This window comes from Lontra canadensis, unplaced genomic scaffold, assembly GCF_010015895.1.
Source record: "Lontra canadensis isolate GAN:19392208 unplaced genomic scaffold, GSC_riverotter_1.0 scaffold6, whole genome shotgun sequence".
NCBI lineage: Eukaryota > Metazoa > Chordata > Mammalia > Carnivora > Mustelidae > Lontra > Lontra canadensis.
This window is the reverse complement of record NW_022631000.1, coordinates 19,087,809-19,114,762: the sequence shown is the minus strand read 5'-3', so window position 1 is coordinate 19,114,762 and position 26,954 is coordinate 19,087,809. Positions and strand designations below refer to the sequence as shown.

At 37.6% G+C, this 26,954-nt stretch overlaps 2 protein-coding genes across 2 annotated transcripts in view; one reads left to right on the top strand and one right to left on the bottom strand.

The window, feature by feature from the left end:
• CD80 (CD80 molecule) overlaps positions 1-15,625 on the top strand; it is a 44,003-nt gene extending 28,378 nt beyond the window's left edge. The window contains exon 7 of the mRNA XM_032852304.1: positions 15,594-15,625. The gene's annotated coding sequence lies outside the window, so the exon portion shown is untranslated. The remainder of the gene's footprint in view (positions 1-15,593) is intronic.
• On the bottom strand, positions 233-22,262 carry TIMMDC1 (translocase of inner mitochondrial membrane domain containing 1). The gene is made up of 8 exons (XM_032852306.1): positions 22,218-22,262; positions 21,892-22,099; positions 19,361-19,526; positions 16,428-16,516; positions 15,448-15,515; positions 6,479-6,557; positions 2,950-3,060; positions 233-386 (listed from the first exon to the last, which is right to left on the bottom strand). Exons 2-8 carry the CDS (start codon positions 22,083-22,085, stop codon positions 236-238), a joined length of 858 nt encoding a protein of 285 aa, XP_032708197.1. The 5' UTR covers positions 22,086-22,099; positions 22,218-22,262; the 3' UTR covers positions 233-235.
• Positions 22,263-26,954: the final 4,692 nt, after the last annotated feature.

The following is a 26,954-nucleotide window of genomic DNA, read 5'->3' as shown; positions in this document are numbered from 1 at the left end:
CTCTCTGCATGTCTCTCTGCCTACTTGTGATCTTTGTCTGTCAAATAAATAAATAAAATCTTAAAAAAAAAAATAGCTCAATTCTTGGTTAAAAAAAGGTAAGAACAAGTCACTGCCACTAGAGATGCCAGCATTTACGTCTGTCAACAGGCTGACCAAGAAGAAGCCTAGCCATTGGCATTCAATGGACATAGATCCTTTCAATTCACCAATGAAAGTCAAGTCCAGAACATTTTCAGTCTTTGTCTTGTTTATTTGTTGATGAAGGGTTTCTAGGAAGATTTAGCAGTGCTTCAATTTTCTGGACGTCATCTTTGGATTGATTTTTCTGCAACTTACTTTCAATTTCTTCAGGGAGGAGCTCAGTAAATTGTAGTCTGGCTTTGCTGTAATAAAAGAATGAAAAGAATATATCATGTACTGCTGTTTTTTAGTTCTTAGATTTTTTTTTAAAAGATAGTATTTATCCATTCTCCCTGTGCCTTATGAGCAAAGATTACTCTTTGTACGTCAAAAACAATGACTTCCTATGCTCTCCTAATGTGTTCCACTCACAGGCTGACTACGATTATCACATCACCAAAATGGACACTGCTGTGGCAGCAGCTTTGATTCCTAAAATATTCCAGAGTTCCTGCAGGGGTATCATGCAAGAACTAAAGCACCCCCAGCTCAAGTGTGAGCCTTGAAAACTGGCTGCCCTCTTGCCCTCAGGGCCAGGGGCGGGGCGGGGAGGGCTGATATGAGCCCCCTGCCACTCCATCACCTCTCTGTTGCCAGATGTTAAAGGAACTGCACAAAGGCTCTAACAATGGTAAATTCAATATGGAAAAGTCAGATGGGACAACACTATAGACGTATATTAACAAAGAGTTAAAATCCAGTTTCCAAATAATACATCAGTTCTTTTTCTAAATCTAGTATTAGCTTCTTCCTTTCTTTAAGTGATTATCAAGGTCATCCATGACTTTTTCCCCAACTCTTCATTACAAGGTTTGACCATCTCTTCTTCTAGATCTCCATAGCTAGTTTTCTACATTTTCCACTCACTAAGACAATTTTTTATATTCTCACTCTGTTTGACCTTTCTATAATTATTTTCAAGCAAAGAAGCAGGCATAGAGTAAGTTCTTTAACTATGTATTGAATTAGAGTGCCTAGGTGGCTCAGTTGGTTATGTAGCTGCCTTCGGCTCAGGTCACGATCCCAGGGTCCTGGGCCCCTGCTCAGTGGGGTGCCTGTTTCTCCCTCTCCCTGCTGCTCCCCCTACTTGTGTTCTCTCTGTGTCAAATAAATCAATAAAATCTTTTTAAAAAAACCTATGTATTAAATTAACTCCTCAGGAATATCACATATGTATCATAGACATATAAATATCCTATAAATTTTTGACCCTTTTTCCTTCTAAAGTATCTTTCATTACTATAATTCAATTCAGTTTATTGTTTTTAGCCATTCTTGAGATTTTTCCATCTCTAAATAACTGATCAACTTTTCCAGTTATTTTTCTGGTTTCCTTCTTTTTTATTGGGATACAATTATTATCTGTTCATATTTTTCAAAACGTTAATAGTTTTCCAACTTTCTGTATCAAATTCAAATACCAATATACTTTCCTTACTTTTCCATCTTCTTTCTCAAAGCTTCCTTTTCTTAAAAAACAAACCAAACCAAAAAAACAAGTTTCTTATGACACCTAAAGACCTAGAAATAAGCTAATGCTTTCATGCTTTTAATTCTCCACATCAAATTTTACGCTGGCACTTAGAATTTTAAGTGCTTTATCCTACAACTTAGATGACTACATATTCCACCTACCCTCTTACTCTGGAGAAGAGGAGTGAATGAAACAAATATATATTGAGCATTGTGGTGTGATTCCGCCCTCAGAATGGCTGAGAAAACAAGAGGGCTTGAAGTTAAGTAAAATAGCCAAGGTCATAGAATTAATCAATAGCCTAGTTGGGATTCAAGGTTTGTTTTCAAGGTTTCAGTGGTGGCAAAATCCATATTTTTCTCATATAGAACCTAAGTCCCTGAACAACTGATCTACAGATATTAAGAATTTCCATGTGCATATATGTGTTTAGCACAAATGGAAACTTCAAGTAAAAATATGAAAAAAGAAAAAAAAAGACTGTTTATCTATTCAACTACCAAAAGAGCAGCAGCTTTCATCAGTACACAGGAAGCCAAGCCACGAGAATCCTTCGTACCAGGAGTGCTAGCTCACAGCCTGTTATGGTCATCTTACAAAGAATCAGCACAAAGTCCACTCTCAGTCTGATAACTGGACCCCAGGGAGTGACTAGATGGCACAGGTCAAAGTTTTCCTCCTCTTCAGTGGCATCAATCCACTAACAGCCACTTTAACTACCTAATTCATGTGCATCCACAGCAAGAAGTGGAATCTTTGAACGTAGAGACCTAACATGCTCTGTATTGTTCACAGATGCACGTGTAACGTGGGATATAACCTTTTAAATAATACCAAGTGAAACTCACTCATTACTGTCCATTTCCTTTAAGTAATTTCCTATGCAGTCAAGAATATAGAAAAAGAAAAAAATATGCAACCAAGTGAGGTTTGGAATATCTTAACTTAAAAATAAATATATCTAAAGAATGTCCCTCATCAGATTAAAAATAAAATTAGTGTCTTTCAGTTTTCTATTCCTTCACTAAAAAGATTAAAAAACCAGATAGTGTACAAGTTGAAGAAAATGAAACACTTCTTTGAGATTTATTTATTTATTTTTCTAAGTAATCTCTACACCCAACATGGGACCTGAACTCACAACCCTGAGATTAAGAGTGCTCCTCTGACTGAGCCAGCCAGGTGCCCCAGAAACTCATCTTTGAGTTGAGGGGCAGTTTAGAGGAGCTGGGTTAAGAGAGCATCAGGATGGCTAAGAAAGTCAGATACCCTCATCTTCACATGCTCCTTACCTCTCTTCCAGCTTCAGCTCATGGAGTGCCTTGCGATCCTTCTGTGTTCTCTCTTGGACAGTCTCACCATAGAACTTCTGAAATGCCATCAACAGACTTCCTACAGGAGTGCTGAGAGGGAAGCAGAGAAAGCTTTGGACAAAGGAGTCATTAGCCCACACATCATGGGAAGGTCTGCTAATGCATAAGCAACACCGACTGAGCCACTTCTTCTCTGACAGGTATAGGAACTCTGACAAAGTGTCCTTGTTGAATGAAAAGAAAATTATTAAGGCAATTTCCTTCCTCCTCTTCTAAACAGTAGAAAAAAACAATGACTGCAACATCCTAAAATTAACTGGTATAAAAACAACAGGCCTATAAATTGGCTCTGTGTTTTATCATGAATGATAAACTGGGAAAATATATACTTATGACAGTTCTAGTAAGGAGATTTATACTGAAGATTCCTCAGAAGTGAAATCACCACCAGGAATGGTACCGGACCCAGTAGGAGGCAGGAACTGTGGAGGGCATTTTTGGTTGGAGGAAGGATACTACTAGCTTCTGGAGGTGGAACCACCAAAACATTCTCAAATTCAGAAGTCTGGCACAACAGTCTCACCTGTAATGTCAATAGTTACTATCAAGAAACTGATATAGGTAACACTTACTATAATAACTGAAGAGGGTTTGGTTCTTGTGTTCTTGAAGAGAAGGAGTTTTTGACTCTGATATAACTTAAATTTCCACAGACTGCAATGTAAGTAAGCTCATTCAAAAAAGTATTTTTGCTAAATGCATATGTCCAATGACAAACAGATAAAGAAAAGTGGTCTATACAATGGAGCACATGCAGGCCTGAAAAAGAAGATCCTGTCACACGCTACATGGATCAACCTTGAGGATGTTATGCTAAGTGAAATAAGCCAGTTATAAAAGGACAAATATTATATGATTCCATTAATATGAAGTATTTAAAGTAGTCAAAATCATAGAAACAAAGTAGAAAGGTGGTTGCCAAAGGCTGGGGGACAAAGGGAGGGGAGAATTAATGTTCAATGGGTAAAGAGTTTTCAGTTTTGCAAGATGAAAAAGTTCTAGAGATCATTTGTACAAAGTGTGAATATACCCAACACCACTAAACTGTACATTTAAAATGGTTAAGATGATAAAATTTATGTTATGTGTTTTTAATGACAAAGAAAAAGAAATTATTTTGGCTTCTAATTTCAACAGTTTTCCCTTTCAAACTAAGCTGGTATATTAAAAACATAACAAGGAGTGCCTCGCTGGCTCAGTCAGTAGAGCATGTGACTCTTGATCTTGGGGTCCTGAGTTCGAGCCCCACATTGGGGGTTGAGTTTGCTAAAAAGCAAACCAAAAAAACACAATATAATAAACATGTCCGCAATGGATTATGACATGCTGAATTGTTAAAAAGAATTTAAAAAAAGAATGCATGAATCTATAGTGTTACTTCCTCCTAAAAAGGGGATAGAAAAAGGGAGGGCATAGGTGGAGGGAAAGGGAGAACTCTTCTGTTCAAGTAAATGCCAACTAACAAAAATAAAGAAAAGACAGAACTAACAAATCATTTTGCAACCATCTTTGTAATAACTGATGACACCAACAATTATAACAGATCATTAAAACCGCAAGAAAAAAATAGCTGGAGAACAGGCTATTCAATCTTTCCTACAGATTATTTGTTAATCACAATGGGAAAGATACCCTTAGAGTGGAGGAATTTAGTAGATCCCAAATGTGATAGGCAGAATTCTAAAATGGCCCCCCAAACTGTCCTGCCTTAATCCCTCAACTATACATATATTATACCCATGATTATATTACAAGGAAAAATTTTACAGATACAATTAAGGTTAGTAATCAGTTGAATCTGAGTCAATCAAAAAGTAAATTATCTGGATAAACCCTTTAAAAGCAGAGTTTTCCTTGGTGGCAGGGTAGAAGTCAGAGAGATTCAAAGTGTGAGAAGGATTCAACCAGCTGATTGCTGGTTTGAACATGGAGGGGGTCACCATGAGAAGGAATGCAATGTCTCTAGAACAGTGGTGTCTGGCTGACAACCAGCCAAGGTACAATGACTTCAGGCCTACAGCCACAAGGATCCTGTCCACAACCTGAATGGTTTAGGAACAGATTCTTCCCCAGAGCCTCCAGTAAGAGCCTGACTGAACAACACTGATTTTGTCCTTGTAAAACCCTAACAGAGAGAGCCCATCTGAGCCTACTCAGACTTCTGACCTACAGAACTGTGATGTGATAAACGGGTAGTGTTTCAAGTTGCTAAAGTTTGTGGTAATCTGTCACCCAGGAGTGGAAAACTACTGTATCAAGTCATTAAAATTTCACTTACAATCGCTGATACAATATGTCTCTTGATATGATACACGGAAAAGGAAAAACTTCACCTATATTGTGTTCCTGATGAAAATATTTAACCTAAATCTAATCCTGAGGGGATAATAAAAAAAAAATGGAGAAATTTTCTGGGGGGAAAAAGGCAGTGGAACTGTTCTAGTTTAAAGGAATCAAGGGGTGCCTAGGTGGCACAGTCAGTTAAGCCTTGGATTCTTGGTTTCAGCTCAGGTTGTGATCTCAGGGTCCTGTGACTGAGCCCCATATCAGGCTCCGTGCTCGTGTGGAATCTGCTTTAGTTTCATTCTTCCTTTTCCTCTGCCCCTCCCGCTTGTATGCACTCTCTGAGAAATAAATCTTTTCTTTTTTAAATAAAGAAATCAAAACCATAAAAATGATACACAATTGGATCCTGGGTTTAAAAAAATTATTATAATAATTAACAATTTTTTTACTATGGACCCTATCTTAGATAGCTATATTGAGTCAATGCTAAATTATTTATTGTGATGATTATACTGTGATATCACTGGCAAATATTCATCATTTCATCCTGGGAGATACATGCTGATATATTCAGAGATGAGGAATTATGAGGTCTCCAAAGACTTAACCAAAAAGAAAAAAAGAGAAAGAAAAAGAACTGTACACACATTACACACATATACAGAGAGATATAAAATGAATATAGCAGATGTTAACAACTGGTGAATGTAAGTGACGAAAATACAGGTGCTCAATGTACTAAGTCATTCAACTTTTCTATAGGTTCAAAATGTTTCAAAGTAAAAAGCTGAAGAAGAAAATTTTTAAAATTTATTAAACTAAACAAAATCCAAACAAAACTTTTTTTTTTTTTTTTTAAGAGCATGCTTGTTAATTCTTATTCCTTTTTTCCTGCTCCTTGCAAATACCATTGTTCAAATTACAAATAAGTTCAGGTGTCAGTGATATATAAACAGTTTTTACTCAGTGACAACTGTAAGTAAAATCAACCATTTGGAGTAGAATTCGAATTTGACAGTCAAAGTCACTGCCAATACAAGACTGAAGACCTTTTATAGGCTTTAAGATTTAACACTGTTCTTTAGAAATGAATGAGATTTTTAACAGGTAAGGCATTAATGAATGTTGTGTTAATTTAGAATGAAATTGTGTTAACACTCACCCCAGCAAGGCTCCAATTATGCCACCAGCCACCAGACCATGCAGGCCCAAGTTTATTCTAAAGAGACCTCCTGTGACAGCTATTTTAAAGCAAACAAACAGAATAAACCCTGATATTAAATTGTCTTTAAACACTAGAATCTATCTTTAAAGTTTTCCTTCTATAAAAATGACATAAACCCCTAAGTTTTCTGAACCCAACATGAATATACCACCACGATCTCTTCCACACTGCAGGTTGAAAGGAAAACATTCCTTTTATAAACCTACTTTCTCCATCTGTTCTAGGGTCTAATCTCTTCTCATTCTCTTCAATGTTTGCCCACCTCCTCTTAAGAATCTGTAATTTTTTTCACTTCCACCTCTTCCATTTCTTCCTTCTTCAAGAAAAGCTTTCCCCAAATAAAAACCCCTACAGTTTATACCTGCCCCCCCCCCCCACAGCCTCACCCTTTCTTTACTGCTACACGCCTCAGGCAGGCCTGCAAGCGGGCATTTAGCCTACAGTGCCACCTGATGGTCAGTGTAGAGGTCCTCTCTCCTTCCCACGGGAATGCTCTATGATGTCATTCATTTTCCTCCCTAGTTAGGTACAATACAACTAATGCTATCTTAGGTAGTAACATTGTTTAAAAAAAATCTGAGATCTATTTCTCTTATTTAAGAACTATTTATCATTTTTTCATTTTCTACATTTTAAAATTAACAAGAATGAAAATTATCTTTAATTCTATTACCCAGAGGTAGTAATAAATTTGATCTTTTTTTTTTCCCAAACAAAACATTTAAAAAAAATAAGACACTTTTTAAAAAACCTATTAGAATAGCCAAAATCTAGGACACTGACAACACTAAATAGTGGCAAGGATGTGGAGCAAAAGAAACTCTCATTCACTGCTGGCTGTAACCCAAAATGGTATAGCCACTTTTGAAGACAGTCTGACAGTTTCTTACCATATGATTCAGCAATCATGCTCTCTGGTATTTACACAAAGGAGCTGCAAATTTATGTTCACACCAAAATCTACATACAGACATTTATATATAGCAGCTTTGTTCATAATTGTCAATAATTGGAAGCAACCAAGATGTCCTTCAGCTGGTAATGCATAACCTGATACACTCAGACAATGAAATACATAGGTAATAGTAGATAATGCATAAACTGGCATTCAGACAAAGCACTAAAATGAAATAAGCTATCAACTAATGAAAAGACACTGAAGGAAACTTGAATGCATATTATTAAGTGAAAGAAGTCAATCTAAAAAAGCTATATAGTATTATATAACATTCTGGAAAATGCAAAAACTATGGAAATAGTAAAATATATCAGAGGTTATCAGAGGTTGGTAGGTGGGATGCACAGGTAGAGCAGATTTTTATGGCAATGAAAATGGTCTTTATGATACCACAATAATGGATACATGTCCGATTTGTCCAAACCCATAGGATGTACACCAAGAGTGAATCCTAAAGGAAACTATGGACTTCAAGTGATAATGATGCATCACTGTAGGTCCTTCAATTATAACTAATATCCCACTCTGGTGTAAAATGTTCATAGTTGGGGAGGCTACATGTAAGTGGGGGAGGGAGTATATGCAAAATCTTTGAATCTTCTGTCCAATTTTACTATGAACCTTAAACTGTATTAAAGGTGGGGAGGGAGTAATGAGGCTTATTAAGCTGTCAGCAGCCATACACAAAAAACAGAGTTGGACTCTTTATTACACATAACTATGTTTTCTATGAATAAAGACAATTTACTTCGTTTTTCTCATTCTTGGTACTTTTTGTTTCTTTTTCTTACCTGAATACACTGGTTAAAGTCTTCAGTATAATGCTGAATATGACTGTATTCTTCTCAAATACCTAAATTACAAGTGTATACATCTGTGCTGTATTCCTAGTCTTAGGGGAAAACCATTCAGTCTTAAACATGACATTTGCTGCAGGTTTTTTCATAGATGACCTTCATCAGGTTAAAGAAGTTCCCTTTTATTCCTAGTTTGTTGAGAGTTTTTAATTCTGAATGTTGGATTTTTGTCAAATGATTTTTCTAAGCTAACCTTAAATTCCTTGGAAAAACTCACTTGGTCATGATATAATAATCCTTGTTTGATGCTGGATTTGGTTTACTAGTATTTTGTTAAGGATTTTTGTGTGTATACTTTTTTTTTTTTTTTTAAAGTAAGCTCTACACCCAACATAGGGTTTGAACCCACAACCCTGAGATCAAGAGTCACATGCTCTGCCAACTGAGCCAGCCAGGTGCCCCTGTGTATATACTCTTGAATGATAGTGATCTGTAGTTTTCTTTGTTGTTTTCATCTAGCTTTGGTATAAGGAGAATACTAGTCTACAGAATGAGTTTGAAAGTGTTCCTTCCTCTTCTATTTTCAGGAAGAGTTTGTGAAGGAAATTTCCCAAATACCCATTGAAGCCATCTGGTCCTAGGCTTTTCTTTGTGAAAAAAATTTTAATAATTTAGTTTATTAACTTATTATGGGCTATCCAGATTTCCTATTTCTTCTTGAATAAGTCTTGGTAATTTGTGTCTTTTTTCTTCTTGGTCAGTCTTACTAAAGGTTGTCTATTTTGGGGGTGCCTGGGTGGCTCAGTGGGTTAAGCCTATGCCTTCAGCTCAGGTCATGATCTCAGGGTTCTGGGATAGAGTCCCGCATCAGACTTTCTGCTCAGCAGGGAGCCTGCTTTCCCCTCTCTCTCTTCCTGCTGCTCTGCCTACTTGTGATCTCTTTGTCAAATAAATAAAAAAAATCTTAAAAAAAAAAAGTTGTCTATTTTATCTTTTCAAAAAATCCAACTTTCGGTTCCATTTTTTCTTTTTCTTTCAATTTCAATGAGTTTTGCTTTAATTCTAATTTCCTTCTGTCTGCCTACTTTGGGTTTATTTTGCTTCTCATTTTCTAGTTTGTAAAGGTAGAAGCTTAGATTGTTCATTTGAGATCTTCTTTTATAATGTAGATGTTTATAACTATAAATTTCCTACTACATACTAATTTGGGTGCATCTTAGAAATTTTGACATGTGTTTTCATTTTCATTTAACTCAAAATATCTCTAATTTATCTTGTGATTCCTTGTGGTCTATGGGTTATTTATAAATATGTTGTTTAAATTTCCAAATACTTGTGGATTCCCCCATCTTTTTTCAGTTTAATTCCACTGAGGTCAGAGAAAATATGTTGTATGATTTCAGTACTTTAAGTTTATTAAGACTTGTTTTGTGGCCTTATATACAGTCTAGCCTGAAGATTATCCCATGCGCACTTGAAAAGAATGTATTCTGCTGTTGTTGGGTAGACTGTTCTATAGATGTTAGTTCATACAGGTTGATAGTGTTGTTCAAATATTCTATATCCTTGTTGATATTTCCTCTAGTTGTCCTATCCATTACTAGAAGTGGCATATTAAAGCCTCCAACAACTGTTACTGAGTTGGCTATTTCTCGTCTCAATTTAGTGTTTGTTTCATGTATTTAGAAGCTCTGTTGCTAGATGCATTTATGTTTATAAATGTTGTATCTTCTTGATTAATTGGTTCTTTTAACATTATAAAATGTCCTTCTTTGTTGCTAGCATTTTTATATTAAAGTCTATCTTGTCTGATACTAGAAGAGCCACTCAAGCTCTTTTCCTTACTGTTTGCATAGTTTATCTTTTTCCATCATTTTATTTTCAACTTACTTGTTTCCTTGAACTAAAATATGTCTCCTGTAGACAGCATACAGTTGATCCTTTTTTAATGGAGTCAGACAATTTCTGCCTATTGATTGCAGTGTTTAATCTACTTGTATTTAATGTTATTACTGATATAGCTGGATTTAGGCCTGCCATCTTACTGTTTTCTATATATCTTATTTCTTTTTGACCTTGTTATTACTTTAAAAAGTTACTTTATTACTTGCTTTAGGGATTACCCTAGTCTCTTAATTTATCACAATCTACTTCAGATCAGTAACAATTTTAGTCCAGTAACATGTACAAAGACTGTTCCAATACAGCTCCACTCCTCTCCCATCTTTGTGCTATTATTGTCACTTACATTATGTATATATGTTAAAACACAATACAATGTTATTATTTTACACAATCATATATATTTTAAAGAAGGGGAAAAGTTAAGAAAGGAAAAACAATGGGTTTATGACTTCTTTTCTATTAACCTACATATTCACCATTTCTAGTACTTTTCATTTCTTCCTGTCAAGTTACTACTTCGTAACATCTCCTGTTTTAAATATGTTCCAACGTATTTCCATTCCTTCCCTCTCACTTGTGCTATTAATGCCATATAGTTTTAAACATGCTATATGTCTAATACTTTGATTATATTATTACTTTATGTATTATTTTTTATTAGTTATATATTATCTTTTATATCAGTTAAAAGAAAATATATATTTATACAACCTTTAATAATTACTTATGTAATTATCTTGACCAATGCTCTTTAATGCTTCATGTAGAGTGAGGTTACCATCTGGTATCCCTTCCTTTTAGCCTGAAGAATTGCTATAGAATTATGTAAGGCAGTTCTGCTAATAATAAATTTTCTTTCTTTGTTTATCAGCCAACGTCTTTACTTTTGCTTTCAATTTTGAAGAATGGTTTGCTAGATATAGAATTCTTGGTTGACAACTTACTCTTTTCAGGCCTTTGAATGCCATTCTACTGCCTTCTTGCTTCCATCATTCTGATGAGCAACTAGCTGTTAATCTTATTGGGGCATTCCTTGTATGAGTTGTATATTTCTTGCAGCTTTTAAGATTTTTCTCTTTCAACAGTATAATTATTACATGTCTAGGTGTGACTCTCTTCATGTTTATTCATCTTACAGTTTGTTGAGCCTCTTTGTGTATGGATTAATGTTTTTCAACAAATTTGGGAAGTTTGTAGTCTTATTTCTTAAAATACTTTTTTCTGCCCCTTTCTCTCTTTTCTCGCCATCTAGCATTCCTAGCAACCTGCTGGTATTTGATGGTGTCCTATAGATTGCTGAGGCTCAGTTCACTTCTCTTCATTTTAAAAAATTCTGTCCTTCAAGGGCACCTGAGTGGCTCAGTCACATAAGCGTCTGCCTTCGGCTCAGGTCATGATCTTAGGGTCCTGGGATCAAGTCTGGCGTTGGGCTCCCTGGTCAGCAGGGAGTCTGCTTCTCCCTCTCCCTCTGCCCCTACTCACCACTCATGTGCTTACTCTCTCTCTCAAATAAAATCTTTTAAAAAATTCTGTGCTTCACAAGAGACAATCTATACTGATATATCTTCAGGTTCACCAATTCTTTTCTGCTACTTTAAATATGATGTTGAACTCCTCCTCTCCAGTGAATTTTTAATTTCTATTGTGATATTTATCAACTCCAGAATTTTTATTTGATTCTTTTTTGTAATTTCTGTCTTTACTGATATTCTCTATTTGATAAGTCACTGTCATCAAACTTTTATTTCTTTAAAAATGGTATGAAGCCTTTTGCCTGCTATGTTCAACAGATGGGTCCTGTCAGAGACAGTCCCAATGACTGCTTTTTTTTAATCCCACTTTTGCATGTCTTACAATTTTTTTGTTTTTGTTGAAAACTGCATATTTTAGGTAATAAATTATAGCATCTCTAGAGTTAGGACATCCTTCCAGGGGATGGCTATAATTCTTTGTTTATGTAACAACTTGCCTGGACCAATTCTACAGAGTCTTTTTTTTCTGCAGACTACAGCCACTAATGCCTTTCCTTAATTTCTATCTTTATGCCTAGCTTCCTGGGCATCACACTGGTTTAAGCAGTAATCCAATGAGTCATCAGAGGTTATGCTTAAACATCTCAAGCGAATAAGGTTTCCACTCCTTGCCAACGTATCTGTGGTTGAAGAATGCATTCAAAGTTTATAAATCTTTTCTGGCTTTTTCTTTTGGTGTCCACAATTAACCCTTACAATTAGCTAAAGATAAGCAGCTTGCTAGAGCCCTTACCAGTCTCTCCTGAATTTGCATAAATACTTACACATGTGTGCAACTTTCCAAAGTGCTAGGAATAAGTGGGATCTTATTAAAGACTTCTTGGGCTGTCTTGTTCCCTAGATATCCCTGTTAAAATTCCACCTCCTCGGGGCGCCTGGGTGGCTCAGTGGGTTAAAGCCTCTGCCTTTGGCTCAGGTCGTGATCTCAGGGCCCTGGGATCGAGCCCCACATCAGGCTCTCTGCTCGCAGGAGCCTGCTTCCCTCTCTCTCTCTCTCCCTGCCTGCCTTTCTGCCCACTTCTGGTCTCTGTCAAATAAATAAATAAAATCTTTAAAAAAAAAAAAAAAAAAGATTCCACCTCCTCTGCCAGGCTATTCCTCACCTCAAATAGCAACAAAACCTCAGGTTAGGTGTGTGACATTATCCTTCTCTGTTGCAATTATTTTCAGCAACACCCCTTGGCTTGGAATTTTCTTATCTCTGCTCCAAATAAAGCCAGCCACCTTAAGCAGCAGAAGCTGGTTCTCCAATCTATCCTTGTGAAATTTCTGCATCATGGAGCTGTGGCTTAGAGGGCAAGAGCAGTCCTAGGCTGAAATACCACAGGTTCTCAATGTTCTTAATGAGATTCAGTATAAATTCTTGGATAAATGCTTACTGATCTACTGGGTCCTTGTGGTCAACTTCTAGCATCTTTAAATGGTTGTTTTTGATAATTCTGTCCAATTCTATTATTGCTTTTTGTAGAGAGGATTTGTGAAGCTTCTCACTCAGCCATTCTAGATGTCAAATATACATTTATAAATGTCCAGATTGAATGCCAAGTAATAAGAATGAGAGGAGATATCCTTGACCTGATTCTGACTTCAGGGGAAATTACTTTATGCTACACCATTAAGTTCAATGTTGGTTGTTGGTATGAGATAAAAACTTCTATTGTATCAGATGTATTTTTCTATTCTTATTATTTTTACTAATTTTTTAAAAGATTTTATTATTTGTCAGAGAGAGAGTGATCGAGGACAAGCAGGGGTAGCAGCGGTAGAGGGAGTAGCAGGCTTCTTGCTTAGCAAGGAGCCTGATTCAGGACTTTTTTTTACTAATTTTTACACTCAGTTTACATTCAAGAGACATCTTTCTACTCTACTCTGCATCAAAGAGTTGTGAAAAAGGCAAAGAGTTTCTCTGATCAAGTAAGTCATCTAGGAGAGAAGCAAAACAACAGCTATAACATAATGTTATCAGTGCTTCAATTAAAGTATTTACAGTAAATTATGGGAACACAGGGGAAAGACACCTAAAAAGACCCAAAGATAAGAAAATAGGGGCTAGAAAGGACTTCTAGGGAAGCTGAAGCTGAGAGATGAGCTTGAAAGATAGGTCCAATAAGAGCTGAACAAAATTGTCTGTGGGACTAGGAAGACAGGTTCAAGATGGACCAACATATGTAAAGCAAGATTATGTTGGGTTTGGGAAATCAGAGTAGAGTCATAGGGTGGAGCAAGAGCAATATATGGGGGCCAGATGAAGAATCAACATTAAAATGATGGGAAACTATGGAAGAAACTCAAGCAAAGAAGTGTTACAATCATATTCATATTTCAAAAAAGTAAGGCAACACTGGAAGTGGAGCACATGAAGACTAGAAACAGGGAAGACCAGACAGCAGCAGTAGGAAAAAAGAGGAGCTGAGGGTCCATATATATTAAAGGAATATAACTGATAGGACTAGAACTTTGGAAAGAGGGGGATAAAGGGCAGAACCATATCATTGCTTGGCTTTGTTGCTGTTGTTGTGGTTTTTGTTTGTTTGTTTTTTAATTTAACAGGGTAGATGATAGAGAACATAACAGCAGGAACAAGTATGGAAGCTGGAGAAGGAAGACAGTTTGGTTTGGATACAGGCATTTGAGTCTACAGAGTACCCATGGAAAAATGGTTGCAAGTTAAAAAAGGGAAAGTTCCAGTTTCTTCAATGCTATTAATGCCTATTTCTAGTTTCTTATTTTAAAATGTTTCCACTCAATTGTTAAGTTCAAATTATGTGTATGTGTGTTTGCCTGTGTGTATATACATATACACAGAATATGTATATGTGTATGTATACACACAAAGAGAGCATGCACCCCAAAGAGAGCACAAGTGATAAAGCAAATGGGCTGAAATGTTAACAACAGTTGAGTCTCCATATATAAAAGCTATATGGTGTTCCTTGTATTACTTTTACTTTTAAAACTCTTTGTAAGCTTGAAATTATTTCCAAATTAAACATATTTTAAATGTTATGTGCACTATATGTAATGTTTTTCTATGTGAGAGAATGTACATGAGTTAGTGAGTGCTTGAGTGTATATGGCACTTGATTTGCATTTCTGGAAATAACATTTCAATACTTTTTTTAATGTTCATTTTAAAGAGGTCACATTTACCAGAGGCATAGAGCTTTAAAATAAAATCCAAGCTCTTACCATGAAAAATCTGGTCCCTTTCTACTTCACTTCACCAATCTTATCTCAAAGCCACTCTTTCCCTCACTCACTATGTTCCGGTCTTTTTATCCGGCTCTTGAGAAACTTTTCTTGCCTTAGTGCCTTCACCCTCAATGTTCCCCCTGCGTAGGCTACTCTTTTTTATAAGGCTTACTTCTTCCCATTTTTCACACATCAGCTTCAATGTCACCTCCTCATAAAAACCTTCTCTGATCACCCTGACCATCCCACTGCTTCACCTATTTGCTACCTTTTATCACAGCAATCTTTCTCCCCAACCACATAGATGGTAAACTCCATGAAAGCAAAGACTTTTCTGTTTTGTTCACCAAGTACACCAAGAGCCACGCATAATGCCCTTCACATATTTTGCAAGAATGTTGAATGAGATGTGATAAGAAGCTAACCAAAGAATTCAGTAGCTCTTATTTACAAGTCCTTAAATATTTTCCAGACCATATTTGAGAAGACTGAAAAACATAAACGAGAACAAAAATGTCTTACCTCCTGCAATGACAAAATGGCTTAGGGCACTTTTATTTCGGTACACATTTAGACCAGTGTTGACTGTGCTGGGAAGAAGGGAGAAGGAAGAAAACATAAAATTTAAAGCATATCCCCCTTTCTTTTTTTTTTTTTTTAAGATTTTATTTATTTATTTGACAGAGAGAGAGATCACAAGTAGGCAGAGAGGCAGGCAGAGAGAGAGAGGGAAGTAGGCTCCCTGCTGAGCAGAGAGCCTGATGTGGGGCTCAATCCCAGGACCCTAAGATCACGACCTAAGCTTAAGGCAGAGGCTTAACCCACTGAGCCACCAAGGCGCCCCATCCCCGTTACTTTCTTGACCACAATTTTCCCTAAAGAAGTGCCCACTATGTCAATTCCTGGTCTTAGTCTAGGCCCTGTCAATGTGTTCCAGATTACTAATATGCCTATGGGTTTTCCAGGTGACCCGCCTTCTGCTGAAGAATGAACCAAAGAACAGTCAAATTTCTGGAAAAAATATTCACTTAGAAATGTACAGAAAAATTTTGCAGAATTTCTCTTACTTAGAAACCTTGTACCTATTTGGATAATAGTAGACTTTCACCCATGGATGCAAAACTACATTTGGACCGATCTTTTACACAGAAAGATAAAAGTTCTTGAGGAAAAGGGTATTATGAATCACTTTCATGTGGGTATTTAGTTTTTAAAAATCCCACTTGCTCAGGGCGCCTGGGTAGCTCAGTGGGTTAAAGCCTCTGCCTTTGGCTTGGGTCATGGTCCCAGGTCCTGGGATTGAGCCCTGTATAGGGCTCTCCGCTCAGCAGAGAGCCTGCTTCCTTCTCTCTCTCTGCCTGCCTCTCTGCCTACTTGTGATCTCTGTCTGTCAAATAAATAAATCTTTAAAAATAGATAAATAAATAAAAATCCCACTTGCTCAAAAGATGTCCTCCTAAAAGAATACCGAGAGCCTTTGTCATGATTCAGAGAGCACTTACTTGAATATAGTCACAAACACTGTAGTTCTCCAGCTCCAGCGCCAGCCATACCGGATGAAACCTCGTGTGGCAGCACGATGTGCAGATTGCTAAAGGTAACAAAAAGGCTGTGAGGTTACAGAACACCCTGGTACCTTCTTTATTCTGAAACTGTGGCAGATGGATGTTGGCTTATGGATTAGGCAGGGACACCTAAACAGAAACATCCTACAATCTCTAGAAATATCATTGTTTAAGTGGTGAAGCTAAAGTGAAAGTCCCACACCATCCTATTCCATCAGGAAATGGAAAAGGCACTAAGAATTGCCAGTGTCAACCGAGTAATCCAACAGTGAGGCATAAAGTGACAATCTATATGGTAAATGCCATAGCAGATATAACATTAGTGGTAGACATGCTTTTTATATTCAGGAAATCTTGGGAAAAAGAAACCATAAAATTAAAAAGCACAACCAACTAAATGGTAAATTAAAGGGAAAGGATGATAGTAAAATAGATATGCAGGAAAGGAACAGAGAAAGAAAACAAGTGATATTTGCTGTCCATCTTCTATGTAAAAGTTGTGTTAACATATTACCTCATCTAATCTTTACAACATGTTTTTCAGGCAGGTGCTTCAGTTTTTACTAAAGCAGAGAGAAGTTTCTCACCAAAATTACTCAGCCAATAAAGAATAAAGTCAGAATTGGAAAACAGGTCATCTGTCTCCACAGCACTTTTTCACCACACACCATGGAGCAAGTCTGGTGTAATATTCTGAGGATATGGTCTAGACTTTGAGAGAATTCCCAAGTGGATCCTTAACTACTAAATGATATTGGGCAAGTCAAAACTCTCTGAAGAGTATCAGGATGGACTCATGGCTTTATGTTTTGTTTTTTGTTGTCTTTTTTTTTTCAAGATTTATTCATTTATTTTAGAGAGAGAGAGCATGTGAGCAGGGGGAAGGGCAGAGGGAGAGGGCGAAAGAGAATCCCCAAGCAGACTCCCTGCCTAGCACAGAGGCCGACACAGGCCCCAATCCCACGACCCCGAGATCATGGCCTAAGCAAACACCAAGAACCAGATGCTCAACCAACTGAGCTACCCAGGTGCCCCTGAATTCATGGCTTTTAATAGGTGGATAAATAAATAAATATAAAAGTGTGTAGGAATATGTGTATAGAAGTACACATGAACACACACATTTCCTAATTTTGTCTACTTATGGTCCAAAAGCCATGATAACTCTATAAGCAATGAGCACACCTAGCATCAAATCTTAGTTTTTAAATACCATTTTTCCACTAAAAGAAACTAGAATGCTTTGATGATAACTAATTCTGGGGCTGGTGCTGGGAAAGTAAAAGATGAGCCAGCAACATGCTGCTATGCTCAAAAGTAAACATATGTTCAAAGAATGATGGGGACATATCAAAAAGACAAAGGAGCTAGTTTGAAGGTCTCCAACTGTCCAAATCTAGGTCAATTTGAGCTTCACGATAAATAATGGTAATAATGGATTATGAACCTCTAGACTAAAGTAAGAATCCATGAGTCCATGATTTATTTATATAAATAAATCATAAAGAAACAAATACAGGAGGAGGAAAAGCTCTTCCTTAAAGCTGACTACTAAAAAATAAATATAGGAAAGATGGAATTAGAATATAACCATATAGCAACCACCACAGTACTAACTCTTCCAGGTAAGAGTAATCACTGAATGCTAAAACTAGAGCACAGAAATTTGTGGAAAAAATAGGATATTTACATAGTCTCAAAATATCTTATAAGTACCCATAAGAAACTTACTAATTACAAGGGGGGAAAAAAAGTAATCTTACAGTGGATAAGCCTGGCAAAGACCATCTCAACCAAGTGCCTAAAGTATATATCATCAGGAAAGAAACAAAAGATACCACGTGCTCCTGATATAATGTACTAAAAAAAAAAAAACAACATCGATTCTAGGATATTCCTGATAAAACTCAGAGCTGGAATCTAATCATGAGAAAACGTAAACAAATCCAAATTGAGAAACATTCTACTGAACATATAGCCCACAACCTTAAAAAATGTTACAATCAAGAAAGTTAAAGAAACTGTTCTGGATTAAAAGAGACTAAAGAGGCAGGAGAGGCAAATTCAACATCTGATCAAGAATTAGATCCTGGACTGAAAAAAAAATTTATTTACTTTTAAAATAAATTATATTAGTGGGATGACTACCAAAATTTACATAAAGTCTATAAATAAGATAAAAGTACTGTGTCAGTGTTAATTTCCTAATCTGGATAATATATTGTGGTTATATAAGAGAAATGTCTTTGTTTTCAGAGAAATATATGCTGAAGCATTAATCATGACTACACCTCACTCTCTAGCAGCCACAAATAAGTAACAGTATGCATTATATAGAGAATGATAAAATAAATGCAGTAAAATGTTAACATTTGAAGAATTTGGGTGAAAGGTAGAGAGGAATTCTTTGTACTACTTTTGCAACTTGTCTAAATCTGACATAATTTCAAAAAAAACTCAAAACAACCTTCAGAGCTGTAACTTCCTCACTTATACAACAGAACTGATATACAAATCTAACAAATGAGTTAGCACTGCAGTTATAAATGCTAATTACTGTTTACTGTGAACTAGTGTCCTCCATGGAGGCTCTGTGAATGGGGTTAATATGCTAACCTTGATAATTTAGTTAGGGATTAGAAATACATTTCAGAAAGTAAAGCCATGGTGGTAATCCCTCTGAAGATAAGGACCGTGGTCTGACAAGCCATGTGTATGCACTCTGGCATTAGGACTTTTACTGTTATTAAGTACAGACTTTGTTTCTTTACTCTTACATCCTAAACCCTCCCAACCCTCCTACCTGAGTAAATTTAAAGTAAACTGCAAACTGCTGTGCCCTCAAATACTTTTAGAATAGCAGCACTTACCACAGCATCAAACCGGTTATGATAAACTTCTGCTTGGCTCTGCTCAACATAGCGCTGTTTAGCATGAATAAAAGCTGGTACTCCCCCATATGCCCAGCCAATGATGCCTGCTGAAAGTGCCGCCTTATAAATATTCTCAAGTTCCTTTGAAGTTCTCTGTTGTTCGCTAGGACATCAAAAAGACAAAGTTGTTTGAGATCAATTTATGGATACTGCTCTCCAAAAGTATGTTCAAGATCATCCCAATACTAACATCTCATCTTTCATCATGAGCAGAATCTTCTGATAAATTAAATCTTCTGATGAATTAAATAGCATGGTTATATTATAAGTACCTCAAATCTCAGCCAATTTTAATCTACGCTGTTAGAAATTAGGCTATTAGTTGATTTCTCCTGGAAAGACAGTGACTAGAAGGGGCACAAGGGGCGCTTCTGAAATGCTGCTAAGTCTCTCGGTATTGGTATATGGTTTGTGAAAATTCATTGATCAATATACTTATGTATGTTTTTCTAGGTGCATATTATATTCCAATATATATTTTTTCCCCCTAAGGTGCTTTTATTAGATGACTATCATAACTCAATCACATCTCTAGAAGCAGGAAGAATCTGTAAGCTGGATCCAAAGATCAGTATTTTCCTTTTTGAAATTTTTAGTAAGAATTTTATTTATTTATTTATAGCGAGAAAGAGAGAGTGCATGAGCACAAGTGGAGAAAAGAGAAGGTGGGGGGTGGGGAGAATCTCAAGCAGACGCCCCACTGGGTGCAGAACCTGACCCAGGGGCTTGCTCCCACAACCCTGAGATCATGACCTGAGCCAAAATCGAGTTGGTCACTTAACTGACTAAGCTGCCCAGGTGCCCTGTCAATAACATTTCTGAACTCAAAATCAATGAGTCTTTACAGTTCCTACCTCTACAAGAGAAATCTAATTTCTTAGAAAACTGTAATTCTTCTAATTATGTCAATAGGAAAAACTCCAGTAATTTGAACCCTGTATTTATCTTTTATAGTGAATAAGATCAAAAACATTTACCTAAAAACTGGTATAAGGTAGAAGTCAGAAGAGAACATATAAAAGAGCTTAAAACTTAACAAGCCAGATGTATATGCTTTGCCTCCTTTTTGTTCCCTGAAAAATTCCATGACCTGGGTGATATTTATCCCCATTTTGCTGATATGGAAATAGAGGCTCGAAGTCCTATGGTTGGCCCAAACAGCTAATGAAAAGTGAAGAAACAGCATAGTGGTGGAAAGGACCTAACCTACAAATGGCAACATGGTTGTGGTTCTGGTTCTGTCACCCACTGTTAAGCGACCTGCAGCCAGATCACAATCTCTATAAAACTTAGTTTCCTCATCTACAATGGAGGGGAGCATGGAAATTACACTACATTACCCTCAAATTTATTTCAGCTCCAGCATTCTGTGGTTTATAAAGCTGGTCAAAATAACCCTCTTCTGTTATGCACTACATAGTATCTTTCACAAGTATCTCAACTATTAGAAGGAAGAACGAGAAAGGCTGCCTCATTGTCTTTAAAATGAAGATGAGGGGTGTCTGGGTGGCTCAGTAGGTTAAGCATATGCTTTTGGCTTGGATTATGTCAGTATCCCCAGATGATGGCCCATGCTGGGTTCCCTGTTCCTCCCTCTCCTTCTGCCCCTCCACCTGGCTCATGCTCTTACTCGCTCTCTCAAATAAACAAATAAAATCTTTTTTAAAAAAGATGAAATCTCAAGAAAGCAGGTAAATATGATTCTGCCAACAATCTCACAATCTCAGCAACATCATAAAACTTCAGTTGATTTAACCACTGGATAACACTGTAGTATGGTAATATACTCCATGAAAGGGCAAAATTTTCACCAGTAATTGGTAAATGAATAAATGATGAAATGAATGAATGAATGAATAAAATATCCTGAGTTTTTCACTACAGTTAATTCAATTTGAAGGGTTATCCTTTATTCTGAAATAACCTTATCTGTTAATCCAGCTAATATCTTTTTTCATAAAATGAGAAATTATTTGCTATTTTTTATATATTCCTTATTTGACAGAATAAAAATTTTACAGGTCTCTTTGCATCTCTTCAGCCTTCATTTTTTGGAGAGGAGCAGGAGTTATGGCCACAAAGTATCAGTTTGGGATAAAGTGAAATATGAAAAAGAATAATGGAGCAGAATCTTGCAGATGTGGATTCCAGGGTCAATCTGGACACTAATTAGCTCGGTCCAATTCTTCTAATTTGTAAAGCCAGAGGATTACACTAAAACTATATTCCCTAAATATCCCTAAGAGCTGGAACATGGAATGAGTTTCACCCTTACAGTCTGAAATTTGTCCTGTCAATCATCACAACTACCAAATGACAGTGTCAGGATACAAGCCTGGGATATAAATATTAGAACACCAAATCTTATTTAAAAATAAAACACATCCAGGGATCCTTCACCCCAAGATGACCCAGGTTTTGGGACACCTCTTCGTAGTCCCCTCCCCACAGACCCTAGGCACTTTTACTCTTTGACAAACAGGTCCCGGAGGCGGTCCCATCCGGATTCCGAGTACTCGGGCTTTGGGACGTTAGAAGACAGCTTCTGATTCTCCGCGGAAGCCTCCAAATCTGCGGCCACAGCGCCCGCAGCAAAAACCCGAGGGAAAGGACTCAGCTGCCAGCGGAGGAAACTCTGTGGCGCTGGCCGCCGCACCTCCATGGCCTTCTCCGAACCTGCGGACAGACACACGCTTGGGTTCTCAGAGCTGCAAGTCCTCCCGGAAACACGATGGGAGGACAGTAAGGATAACTGCAGTAATGAGTCGGTGAGCACCCGTGCACTAGGCCCCACCTAATCGGCTGCCAGCCTCGTCGCCACAGCTCTGGACATCCTCATCCTCCGCGCTGAGGCTCACTTTGGAGGACCTGGGCTACACGAGACAGGAAGTCCCACCCTCACTGGGGCAAAAGCCAATGGGCGGGTAGACTGCGGAGCCTTAGTCAAAATACTTCCGGGTGGGGGCGGGACGAAGCCCCGGTGGTGTTAGGCCTGCCCCCCGGAAGCGAGTTGACCGCGAATAGTCACCTTAAGTACTGCGCGGGCCGGCTTCCCGTCTGTTTTCTCTGGGGCTCTCTCGGTCTCCTGGGCCGCACAAACCGGGTCTAGGGCAGGCTCCAAGCGGCCAGATGTTGTCACAGGCTGAAGTAATTTAACGTGTTTAAAACTCCGGAAATTCCACACGAATGAAAAAGAAAGTGCAGTATTCAATACTAGTGGAGTGGGAAAGGGAAAGACAATTTACACAAATACAAGCCCAACCTGTGACCAACGTGCCGAAGCCTCCCGGCCTGGGCGGACACCACCCATAGTCTTCAATTTTGGTTTCTGGAAAGAAACGTGGCATTGAAGATAGGTCTTGGTACCAGATACACCGAGATTTCCAGAACGCTTTTTTGAAGAATCAGCTTTGGGTGGTTCTTCATAAGATGGATTTTACTCCCTTTAGTTGATATGCCTACTATTGCTCAAAAGGCAGGACAACTTACGGAATTTCTACCAGGTGTTTTTCTTTGATAATCCAGCAATAATATCAGTGCAGCTTCTGCTAATGTATGCTTTGAGGTATAGTTTTTATTAAAATGCATGCATTTAAAATATTCCCAAACTGGTTTGTGTAACTTCATTTTACTGGCAACCAAACAGTCCATTATTTTTTGTCAATCCCTACCCCTCCTTTAATCCTTTCTAGATGTAATTCAAAACTGCTAAACTCTTTAGTAGAATACAGCAAATAGAATTTTGGAATTAAAAAAAAAAATTGGAATTTAAAAAAAAAAAATTGGAATTTGATAAGGCCCAGAGGAGTGACTGACTACAGGGACTACCTTAATTAGTGACAGTCATCTGGGAAACAGAATTAGATTAACTCCCATCATAGCACTTACTACATTGCATCACAACTTCCTATTTGCTGATGTGTCTCAGTAGACTAATTCTGAGTTCACAGACAAGGTATATTCACTTCTGTAGGTTCAGAACCTAGCATTGTGTCTGGCAGGTACGCTGGTGAATGAAGAATTTAGATCCCTGTACTCCTAGCTGTGACTCTAGGTTGCTGCTTATCCCATATAGACATGGGTGGGCACCAGGATAAAGTTCCCAAGGCCTGAAAGTCAAAAAGAATGGCTGTGAAATCTGCAGTCTACATGTAGAAAAAGTTGAATGCTTGTGATGATTCCAGAATAATTCTGGGATGAGGGAGGGCTTGGAATTGTGGAGCAAGGATGTTAGGCAGTTACTACTTAAGTCATTTGTATATAACTCAAATGTCCCCAGGACTCACTACCCCATAGATACAAATGATGTCATATTAACAGGTAAATTTCACTAACTCCAGAGCTGCCTTCTCTGCTTCTTTGGTTAACTTTGGGAGCCTCATTTGTAAGCTTCTCTTTGCCATTTAGTAGTACCTCAAGAAGTCCCCAGACCTTTTGTAACTGCTCACTGTTGCTGCTATTCCATCTCAGTTCCTCAGACTCCACCTTCTGTCACACTCCTGCTTCTCCAAGTCCCCAGGTCTTACTTTTTCTTACCACTAGAGAAATACTTTCCTTACTCTGTGATCTAGCCTTTTTGAGGGGTCTCAGAACAACGCCGAGTCAAAACGTGTTATGAAGTTTGCTTGGATCATTGTTTAAACACAGCGCTCTCCTTCCTAGCACATGCCATCAGAGTAAAGACATCAAGGAGGGATTTCACTATAGTCACCACACTATCTGGAACCACCATTCTCCTATCCTAAGCCCTTGTTGCTGAGTTCTACTCATGGAACTCAATAACTTCTTCCTCCATCCTGAACTTTCTCTCAGGAGTCGAAAATTTCCCTTTCCCTGCTAGGTTCACCAGATACTGCCTTGCTACATATGTTACAGTTTCTTGTATTACATGTGACATAAACTGTTTTCATAAGTAGAAAGAATGAATTATTAGAACTCTCAAGAACCACTTCACTTACTCATCCCACAAAGCATAACTCAAATTTTTTTCTATGAAGATTCCCATCTGCATTAGATGGAAATTTCTTCCTCCTCTGAACTCCAAATTCACATTGTCTGCATGAGTAACTGGCCTTATGATTAAGGCATCATGTCACTTTAATCACCTTCTGCCTGTGATGCCTCTCATATTGTTTTTTACTTTATCATCTCAACTACAGAGTCCCTTGAGGTTAGGGAGCCTGTTGTAAACTTTTTTTTTTTTTAATCTCCCACTTTTTGTGCATAGTAGATGCTCAAAAAGTATTTGATAAATATTAAATGATTTGTAGTTGTATCCCTCTGCCTTACTCACAGTACCTTATCTCTGGATGCAGTAGGATTATCTTAACTGATGGCATATTTAGATGAATGGGAAGATGGATTTTTGTGTACTTCTGTGTGTTCTTGTTTGTAGTCAGTGTAGGGGTCAAGGGTAGGGAATTACATCTTTGGAGCCAAACCAAAGGAGCCCATTAAACTTTTTTCTCTTGGGAAGCTCAGCCTGAGAGACAGAGTGTGACAGTGTCTGGAACTGCCCATAGTAGCACTCTAGAGAAGTCCAAAATTCTTGAGTTGTAGTTCCTGTAGGTTGCCCTACTTTCTATCCCTCTAGCTCTAGGAATTCTGTTTAGATTCTTTGAGATGCCCTCATATGCTTCTAATAAGTTCTTTTGCTTTAACTAGCTGGAAGTTTCTCTTCCTGGCAACTAGGAGAACCTGAATGCCACAGTAAAGTAAGGTGGGACACTAATGATGTCATACAGAGGATACTCTCCAGATAAAGAAAGGAAAAGCATTACTTGTGTTACCCATGTATTCCACTTATTCAAATAAACTATTCTTTTTTCTAAGAAAAGTATGCCCTTTAGCACTCTGAGGAGGAAAGGTAATGTGGGACCCAGCTATGTTTTTTATTTTTTGTTTTTAAAGATTTTATTTATTCATTTATTTTGCAGGGGGTGGGCAATGCTTAGGGAGAGGGTGAGGCAGAGAATCTCAAGCGGACTCCACACTAAGTGTGGACTCAATCTCATGACCATAAGATCATGACCTGAGCTGAAACCAAGAGTCAGATGCTCAACTGAATGAGCCACTCAGGCACCCCAAGACCTAGCCAGCATTAACAACAGACAACAATAAGCTTCAAAAGTCATGGGGATAAAAATTATTTTCAAATTTTCAAAAACATACATACATTTTTCTTATTGTTACACACCATCCTCATACCACCTAAACTGAGGTAAACAGAGAAGTATAAAATCTGAATAACATTTCCTGAATTTAAAAACAAAGATGCCCTTATTGACTGTTCAAAGAGCAGATAAGAATCTGCATTGCTCCAACTCTTATAGTCTTCTCTAGACCTCCTTAGGAGCCAATGGCTAGTCTACCTGTAAATAGGATCTAGTCAAGTCAACTGCCTTCATCTATCCATCCATCCACCCACCCATACATTCTTCCAATAATTCTTTGTATCTACTGTGCGAGGCACTGTACTGGATAAAGACATCAAGATGAATAAAACATGATTTCCTACCCATCAAGAGGCCCCCAGAACAGAAACAGAAATAGTCAAATAACTACAGTGCGATGTGATGTTATAAAACGGGCAGGAGCAAAGTTTTATAATAGCCCCTAACTACCCAGAGGAATGAAAGAAAAGATTCAGAGATGGGATATTTGAACTGGGACTTGAAGCAAAATGGGAAATTCCCAGGGAAATGCAGTTTCAGTTCCTAATCCAAAGGACAGAAATTTTTTTCTAGTTTTATGACAGGAAAATTAAAACACAGAGAGAAAGAGAACATCTACTGGGCCTCATACTGACAAGGCAAAACTACAGTACAACTCAGAAATCCAGACTGCTTATCGCTAGACTTCTAGCATCTAGAGACATGGTCCCCATGAATTTTTAATACTTGGAAACAAAACATCCAACTTTCAATGTCTCCCTTATTTTATGCAATGCTCTTACCAAGGATAGTCATCTCCTCTAAGAAAGTCCTCAGACTTAAACATTTGTGGAAGGAAGTTTAAAAAGCTAAATACATTTCTCACTAATGGAATAAAATCCCTGATTTTATATGACTGAACCTCACGTCTATTGATTTTGAAACCAACTAATACTGAACAGTTCTTAAGCAAAGGAAGAGTTGATTTCAATGCGGAAAAGTTGGGCCTAAGGGACAAGGGTGGTTCTGAGTAACCAGACTCTATGGGTTTTCATCTAAAAAGTTTTCTTCATTTTTAACTATGTTAGAAAGAGCATCCTGAGAGATTAAACTACTACCCAAATATGTCTTTCAAAAAGGGAAGAAAGGGGAAAGGAGGTACTGAAATATCTCTGACATAAGTGTTCAAGTTGGATGGTCTCAACTCCCAATGTAACATTTCATAGGTGGAGACTCCTTGAGGTCCCTGCACACCTTTGAGGATATGGACTGCTGCCAATCTAAAGAGGAAAAAATATTAAGGGTGTGCAAGGAGTGAGGAAGAGCTGCTGTTCTATGCACAGCTTCATTAAAGAGGACTAATTCCTAAATTTATTAAG

Excerpts from the sequence above, each read along its gene's own strand:
- TIMMDC1 (XM_032852306.1), bottom strand. The coding sequence starts at position 22,085 with ATGGAGGTGCGGCGGCCAGCGCCACAGAGTTTCCTCCGCTGGCAGCTG. Across the intron at positions 16,517-19,360 it reads ATAACCGGTTTGATGCTGTG|CAATCTGCACATCGTGCTGC; the intron begins GTAAGTGCTGCT and ends TGTTACCTTTAG. Across the intron at positions 15,516-16,427 it reads GTGTTTGTGACTATATTCAA|CACAGTCAACACTGGTCTAA; the intron begins GTAAGTGCTCTC and ends CCTTCTTCCCAG.